The sequence below is a fragment of the Chenopodium album genome, chromosome 9 (genome assembly GCF_948465745.1).
Source record: "Chenopodium album chromosome 9, dcCheAlbu1.1, whole genome shotgun sequence".
Lineage (NCBI taxonomy): Eukaryota > Viridiplantae > Streptophyta > Magnoliopsida > Caryophyllales > Amaranthaceae > Chenopodium > Chenopodium album.
Window position 1 is genome coordinate 5,283,513 of NC_137842.1, and position 9,035 is coordinate 5,292,547.

Sequence of the window (9,035 nt, forward strand, 5' to 3'; positions counted from 1 at the left end):
ATGCAGTAGCTGAAGTATTAAAAAATTATAAGAAAATATATATTGGAGTTAATACTTTATTTAAAAGTAAGAGATGTGATAGGGAATGAAATAATACAAAAATAGTAGTGCGTTTGAGTTTGGACTAAGGAAAGAGTGAATTATGTTTCTCAAAAAAAAAAAAGGAAAGAGTGAATTATAATATTTAAAATTTTAAATAGATAATGTTGCTTAAAAAAAAGTGAGACACTTAAAAAAAAAAGGCCATAAAACTATACTTGTAAAAGATAAGTGTAACACTTTAAAAAAATAACGGAAAGTCCTAAAATAAGGTGAACTAAACAATTCCTCTTGAGTATTCATTAGAATCACGAGTGGATGCAAGAAGAATTGGATAATCTCTTTTTTTTAAAAAAAAATAAAAAAATAAGTTGTGGATAAATCAAATGGTGCTCTTTGGAGAAAAAAAAAAAAAAGGATTAATTAAAATGTTGTGTAAGAACTTTTTGAAATTGGTGAAAATTGATTTTGAAAACAGTCATACGTTGTGTTTTATTCACTTGATTTTTACTTATCTAATTAAAATTTATTTTAGTTATAATTTGAATTTTAGACAACTCTTATCAGAACTTATTTTTCTTCAACAAAACTCATTAAACCTAAAATAAGTGAAAATATAGTGAACAGAATAGACCAGACCTATAGCATGGAGGATAATTCACCAAGTAAATTTTTTTTTTTTTTGTATATCAACTAACTTAATTGGTTAAATTTTAGAGAAATACTTCGCAGTACCCAATACTATACATGACATAGTAATTGTAAGATCAATAATCAATTATACAGTAGTAAATAAGATTGGAACACTTAGAGCAACAATGAGGAATTGTAAGATTATTTGCAACACAACGATGGAAGCATGCAATTGTGATAACGCCACCCAACGGCAAACCATCTTCAACATGCACAAAATTCTTGCATAAGAATTCACAGCTAAATCTAGCAGGATGATCAAAAACCTGTAAAACACAAGTAAAATCAATTTAAGAATTGAGTACAAGATTGCTACATGCCTACATAGCACCCATCACTCAATGAGCAATGAACCCTCTAAAATCATTAGGGTTCAAAGTTCGTCGATCAGCTTGTGACCAACATCGGAACTACTCTAAATCATCCTATGGTGAACTCCTGCCCTACTTTATGATATCTCTCTATCAGTATTGAGTTAAAGCCAACCATTCATTATCAGAAATGCCCAAAAAGAGCAGTAGTATCTAGTTTCAAGAGTCTTTCTCACTAGGTTTATTTAAATCTTGGATCTCGGTATCTTTCACCGGCTGAAGCAGCTGATCTGGGATGGCAGCAGGATCCAGATCCCAGCATTCATCTGGCAAATTAGTCACCTCTTTGAGCAACCAAGATGGCACCTGGTGCGAGAATCTGACCATCTCTCTCCTCGGGATCAACTGAACTGCGGCCTTGTCGGTGCTTCTCTGATACACCGTCTTGTACCCCTCTACCTTAACAAGTGGGGTAACACAAATCCCAATCTCTTCGTTGTAATCATCCATTATCTCAACCATTTCATATTGGTGCCTCACGTCGTAAGGAGTTGACCGATTCCAATCCTTTGACCAGTTCCGGTACACTGCCCATATGTCTCCGCTTCTTGGGTAAAGACGAACACACCCTCCTCGGCCTGCCTTCTCCCGGCTTAAGACATGAGAAAACATGTTGACCCCTTCAATGATGTCAGTAGTGGTCGCTCGGAAATGTCCACAAGATTTTGTGAATCCAGAATCTATCCAATTTACTGCTCCAAACTCAGTATCAGTTTTAGAACCCAAGTAGCTAATCAGAATTTTGAATGGATTCACTGAGATGATCTGGCGTATCAGACAATAAAGGCGGGGCATGCCGTCCTCTTCATCATACAGTGCCCATATCTGCTTGGGTTGAAAGCACTCTTCTGTCCTGTCCTTGTCAAAATCATGGAAGTCAGAATCAGGAACTGTTAGAGTGACTGGCCCGAGTTTCTTGGGTTCCAAATGAGAGATACCCAGATGTGCTCTTCTCCGAGATTCTCCAGGTTTACCAGGTATATGAGATTTTTCACCATTCTCAATTGATTCCGATTTCATCTCTTCAAGCCTCTTCCGGATTTCTTTTCTGGCCTTCTCTATCAACAACGTTCTGATATCAATCAGTGGAGGAATAGACCGCTTGACAGAGGATTCATTAGTGGCAGAAAACTTGGGTACAGTGCATCCGTTTTCCTTAGGCATTGCTGCTTCGATAACAACCTTACCACCTAACTCGTCACCATTTACAGCAGAATTACCACCATTTTCAACCTTTCTTTTCTTATACGGCCTTCTAACATTTGTTGTGCCCGATGATTGATTACAGCCAACTGAGCCATTGGCACTTACATCAGCTTTCACCTTTTTCCCAGGTTTACTTGGATATCCGTTACTCTGGTAAAGCGTATCAGCAGAAGTGGTAAACCCATTAGGGCTGACATACCCACCAGAGGATCCCGGGGATGTACTCCACTGAAAAGACACATTTGAAACATATTCAGAGCCGTGACCAGAGTGATACACAGGAACCCCGTTCCCTGAAACATATACAGGACTAGTAGGGTAGAATGACATGTTATGCCCATGACTACTATTGTATCCATTTTCAGGCCCATATGAAAACTGTGAAACAGGATAAGAACCGTTGATCGGAGCTGTTCCCATTTCCACGGCCATAAAAGTAGCACGGCAGTTCTTACATGAGAGCCTCTTATTGACATACTTCCGAAGATATTCGTATTGAACTTGACAAGAAGTGCAAACTGTCCAAAATGTAGGAGGAAGAGAAGACTTTGCACAATTGGTAGGATATGTAGCCCCAGCAACCACTGTGGAAGACAGTTGACCATTCCTCTTGCGATCATATGTAGCTCTTTTAGAAATATCTGACAAATGAGTCCACGCTTCCGAAACAAGCCTAAATGCCCCATCAGCTCCCACAGTTCGATTCTTATCTGGATGTAGCAACACCGCGAGCCTTTTATACTGTCTTTTTACTGAAGATTTATCAGCAGATGGTTTTAACCCAAGAATAGAATAAAAATCAACTTCACCATTAACTTTCCCCTCAGACGCAACATATATATCAAACGTTGCCACCATCTGCGAAATACCTTCTAATTCGGGATACAGCATTTGAGCCTTTAACGCGAAATTCTTGGCACCAACAAAATCCTTCTCAGCAAATCTCTTCTCAGCATGCTGTTTCGCTACAAGAGCCTCCTCTCTCTTCGATTCCATGTCGAAAACTCAACCAACTCGACTCGATACTTCAATTATAACTAGGACCACAAATAGCGCCCATACACTGAAAGCGAGTGGTGCAACAACAGCCCATATCTATATCTCTGCACTTCAGTCAAACCCAGTAGCCAAAATTAAGACCTCACAAAACTAATAAAGACCCAAATTTGAATTTAGTCATTTTCAGTCTTCAATCTCAAATATAAATCAATCCTCTAATTTCTAGGGGACAACAAATCTATGAGGATTTCAATATTATAGCAGACAACTTTTAATTTACGCTAAAGCAAGTACATGAAAATAACAAAATCTAATTAATCAAATATAAAATCTTCAAAGCTATGTAACAAATTATAACACTAATTCAAGAGCTATGTTACTGAAATTTTAGATCTATAACACAAAAATAGACCCAAATCAACAAACACAAAACCCAGTTGAAAAATACAAAAACCCCAGAAAAATTCAAGGGAATCCTAATTCAACATGCGCATTAAAATTAAAGTGCATAATAAAAATCAAAGCATTAAAAACCCCCATTTCATGAAACTACAAATTACCCACAAAAATTCTACCAAAATCTAAACTTTATTTTGAAGAAGATCGCAGCTAAAGAATCAAATTACAAAAATGCCAAAAAAAAAAAGAAGAAAATCAGCTAATAAATCAGTAGAATATCAACTAAACTACTAAAATTAGCAAAAATAAATTCCAAAAAAAGAAAGTAAAAGTTCAACTTACTGATAGTCCAACTGGGGTGAAAAATGAAGAAGACATAGATCGTATAAGTCTTCAAATCGATCAACTAATTTTTCTTCGAAACTTCACCAGATTCAAATTATTTATAATTTTTTATGAAAATTTCTGGGTTTTACTGAACAAAAATTAAAGCTAAAAACTCAAACTATTTTATCACCCTTTAATTTATTTATTTTTTCCTAGGCTCAATAATTTTTTTTGGAGACTAGGAAAAATCAAATGGGTTTGAAAATGCAAATGGGTAATCTAAAAAAAAATTGAGGGGTTAAATTCCGGTGACCGGAAATTAGGAGAGAGAAAAGGGATTAAAGAGTTTTTAAGAAAGGGAAAAAAATAGTTTTACCAAAATGAAATAAAATGATACTTTGTGTAATGTATAATCTGGTTAAAAAGAAAGCGCTGTTTATGGTATTGCTATTTAATGGGAAGAAATACTAAAATGCACCTTAGTGTATAATGCGCATTCATATTTTTTTTATATATAAAATATAAAAAAATAAAAATATAAGTATAAATATAATAATTATAAAGTTTGATTTATAAATTAATCAAACTTTTTATTTGGGAGTGAATTTGGTGATGGGTAGTTTTGTCCATTTAAAAATAATGTGATGTCATTATATAATTTTTTATTTATTTGTGGAATTAATTATTCTTCATCTTAACATATCTGTTTTTTGATTATATATTAATATTGCAAATTGATATGTTTTGCTTTTTATGGTCAAGTTTGGTGAACAAGACAAAAATTACAATAAATATCCCATTAAATTTCATTCATTTTATTACCTCTAAAGTTAAAATATTGTACTAGTAATAATAATAATCTTAAATGTGGTAACTCCTTATTTGAGTAATATCAAAATTAGAAAATTAATTATTATTTCTCCATGATTCCACAAAATCTTGTTGAACCTTAAACACAAATTAATTAGGTAGCAAGGCTGTTAAGGCTTAAGATCATGGCTAAAATTGAAATGATAATTAAGTATTTGCAAGTATGGTCTTCCAAACTATAAGTCATAAAGCTAGAATCAATATCATCAGTACATGTAAATAATTTCTATAATATATGAAACTGTCGTTACAAGAATTCCTTGCTTAACTATGTATCAAAAGATTATTACTATTATTTTAAAAAAAAAAAAAAATGAATTGGTTATATATGGGCACACAAAAAAATAAACCTAGTATATGTACCCATAACATACTTACATACCAAGTCAGTGAATGGGAGTATAGCAATGTCAATGCTATATTTTAATTTCTTGGTGAAGAATGGCATTGGCTCATTGCTACATTGATATATAACTATTAGGGTTTTTAAATTGATCCTATAGTCTATATTAGATACTCATTCTTCCCTTTAAATGTACTTGCTAATTGTTTATTTACATTATACTTACTATTAACATGAGTACTTGAAAATAAGATGTGGTTGCTTCCGTCCAAAAAAAAAATGGTTGATTCATAACCCTTAGAAAATAGGAGGGAAATTTTCAGTAAAATTTTATAATGCATGCCATGTTGTGGGAACATTTGGATGGAAAGGGGCTAATGGATCCATTGCTTCTTGTTGGGATAAAGGATGAGGAAAGGGTAGGGAAGATAAATTATATACTTTGTAGTATGTACAACCCAAATATTATTTAGGGTTTTTATGCAATTTAAGAAGCAAGTACATAAATGTAATTTATGTGGGTTTACGTTGAATAATGTATACAACTTCATAGTACTTTTTTTGGGGGGAGAAGGAGTGTGTATTAATAAAAAGAACTATATTGAATCGACATCTCTTACAAATCAGTTAGCTCAATTACACAGGTCAATGTTTGGTGGAAGAAAATTCTCCTATTTCAAAGCATGTGTAAATTAGAGCTTGAACTTGTGACCTCGGGTGATTCTTCAATATACCATATTATTGGAATTTGCTAGATTCAACATATATTTTCGTAAATCATATTATTAAAACTTCTCTAAACTTAATTACATTTATTTTGTTTTATGTAACAAAACTCAAACAAAAGCATGTGAATATGTTAAAAATTATTTTGATAAAACTTCTCTAAACATATTCTAACTAATCAAATTTTAATTTGTCTAAAATAAGACGATAAAATAAGTTGTAACAAACAAACCCTAAAAGCACACGAGAATGTCCAAGTTTCCTACTATAATAACTCTTATTTTGTTTTTCCTCTGCAATTGACTCTTACCCAAATCATTTAATTTGTTGCTTCCTGTTGTTAAGTTCTCAACAATTTCTATCTCATACTTTTTGGTACACCCTAAGTCCTCAATTGTAATGCTCCACATCACCACATGTCTCAACATATTATTGCTCCAATGTTTTGGGGAAGTGCTTTGAACCTCAAGCTCCTCGTCAATTAGACAACTTGCCATAACGGTGAGCAAGGTAATCCCGAATGAAGAGAATGAAATATTATATTATAAGGGTGTGAATATCTCTTTAGAGTTAATGAAAGTTTAAGGACCTGTTCTGATTTACTGAACTAAGTTGAGCTGATATGAACTGATTGGAGCTGAACTGAAATGAATTGTTTATGAGAAAAGGAAATTAGGAAATGAACTGAACTGAACTTATTGGAGCTAAACTGAACTGAACTTATTGGAGCTAAACTGAACTCAACTAAAATTAAGCTGAAAAGAACAGGTCCTAAGTACTTGATTTAATGTCATGATTCCAACTTAGAGGTAAAATTTTGTTCTTTTTTTCTTGAGTTGCTTTCCTCCTATGTTTAATTTAGAGGTTGGAAATGAAATAATGGATTATGTAGGGTGGAAACCATAGGTGACTTGAGTAGACCATGACCTCCCCCAAGGTTAAAATATTGCATATAGTTTATTGGAGCTCAATTCGTTTTGTTAAAGTAAGTGATGTACATGTACATGTAGACATGTAGTGTTCACTAAAAATTTCAAAACAAAGATGCATTTCCATTTAACCCTCAAATGTAAATAAAATGCTTGTGTGTTGAGATAATTTATGGCTTTTGGCCAATATAAGGTACATGATCTTAACACCAGATGAGTTGCAATAACATTTTTAAACGATTAGAAACTGGTAAGGGGTAGGGGAATTTGAAGAAGTAATGTTGAGGTATATATATATATGGTAGAAATTCAGTTTTACATTTTCTTTTAGATATTATCAATCATCAATCAATTAACCTATACTAAAAGCGAATCTAAAATGACACTTGTCACAATCTCATTAACAATTTTCCCGCCCATTTTACTTTCCGTTTTTACGCAGAATCTTTAAGGAAATCATTTTATAATAATCAATTAACCTATACTAAAAGCGAATCTAAAATGACACTTGTCACAATCTCATTAACAATTTTCCCGCCCATTTTACTTTCCGTTTTTACGCAGAATCTTTAAGGAAATCATTTTATAATAATTTAAAATATCTTTCTTCTAATTAAAATTCTTAACAATAATAATTCTCCATATAAACCCAACTAATATATTTTTACATATAAGTAGTCTTTTATTTGGTATTATTTTTGTAACAAAAATGAGGTAATTATTATTAAACAATACTGCTATATATTATTTTAGTCTTCAATAATACTATTAACTTTTTTTTATTTCTTTCAATTTTGTTACTTTTGCAATAATGTTTAATTCAATTAAATATTAAATCATTTTGTTAAGATATATATATATATATATATACACACACACACTTTATTTTCTACTCTTAAAATTCGTATCAATACTAACGCAACATGTGCGGGTACTATCCTTAGAATTTTTTTACAAAAAATAAAAACTGTAAAGTCCTTTTTTTTTTTTTTTAATCAAGTTTAAGTGTCACTAATCTTGACATTGATAGAGTTGCTTATATTTATTTTTGAATTAGTATTATGAGTTTAATTTTTTATTTTTTTATTTATTATTATTTTTTTTTAATAAAATTCAATACAACAACTCTTTATAAAATTTAATAATAATCGTGCATTACACGGGACTTAAACTAGTATAATATATAACAAAATGCTCTCTAATAATCTCACCACCGCCAATTTATACACAATTGCTATTTGTACAATTTTTTAATACAAGGTAACAATAGGAGGGGTTTCCCCAATGCATGCATATCATTTTACACATCATGTTGCTGCCTTAAATTTTTGGTTATTAAAAGTTTAAAACTGGTAGGTTGGTGTATAATTCTACTCCAATTAAAGTTTGTATACTATACAATGATAGGAATTTTCCAACAGCAAAATAATGCCTTTTTTTATTATTATTTTGCTAAACATACTTTGCTTAATTATGAAGTATCGAACTTGTAAAAAAAATAAAGGGTTGAAATAACATGACATGCAAATGGAGTTTTATTAATTCCTTTATTTTACTAATTTTGCAAATGGTACTTTCAAACGGACTCATTGATGCGCAATTGAGAGATAGGCATGTCCATAATGTTTATGTCTTTGATAGCCCAACTTAAATATGGGCCTCAAACTGCAAACACACTGACAATCAATTTCCTCCGTTATGGACCCTAGGTTGAGCAATCAATATTGTTTGTAGACTTGACATTTGTTGCTTGTAATTTTACACTCTCCCACATTCTTTTTTCATAAGGGCATATGGTGAACACTTTTTATCAAGTTTTTAGATTACCTATTTGGCGATTTCTATGAATTCCAACCTACTTCATCCATTCAATAAATATTGTAGTATTGTATCATAATGAGTTTTATGCTTGCTACTTAGAAGTATAACTTTGATCATTATCTTTAATCTCATTATAATATAATAAGAATAAAAAAAATTGATAACAATAATATATAAACTAGATAAAGCCCGTGTGATACACGGTTTGTTAGTATTTTTTTAAAAAAAATATTTTTCATATTTATGTAATTACATTTGTTATAATATTAGTTTTAAAATATTAGATAAAATTCCTAAACTCAAAAGATAATG

The 9,035-nt window shown here is 31.6% G+C and overlaps 1 protein-coding gene across 2 annotated transcripts; it reads right to left on the bottom strand.

Annotated features, from left to right (window-relative positions):
• Window positions 1–987: 987 nt before the first annotated feature.
• LOC145558306 (uncharacterized) lies at window positions 988–4,426 on the bottom strand. 2 transcript variants are annotated; one of them, XM_081619508.1, is made up of 2 exons: window positions 4,050–4,426; window positions 988–3,412 (listed from the first exon to the last, which is right to left on the bottom strand). In XM_081619508.1, the coding sequence occupies exon 2, from the start codon at window positions 3,303–3,305 to the stop codon at window positions 1,263–1,265; it is 2,043 nt and encodes a 680-aa protein (XP_081475634.1). In that variant the 5' UTR covers window positions 3,306–3,412; window positions 4,050–4,426; the 3' UTR covers window positions 988–1,262. The 2 variants fall into 2 exon arrangements, with proteins under 2 accessions (XP_081475634.1, XP_081475633.1); XM_081619507.1 differs by having other exon boundaries at window positions 988–3,417.
• Window positions 4,427–9,035: the final 4,609 nt, after the last annotated feature.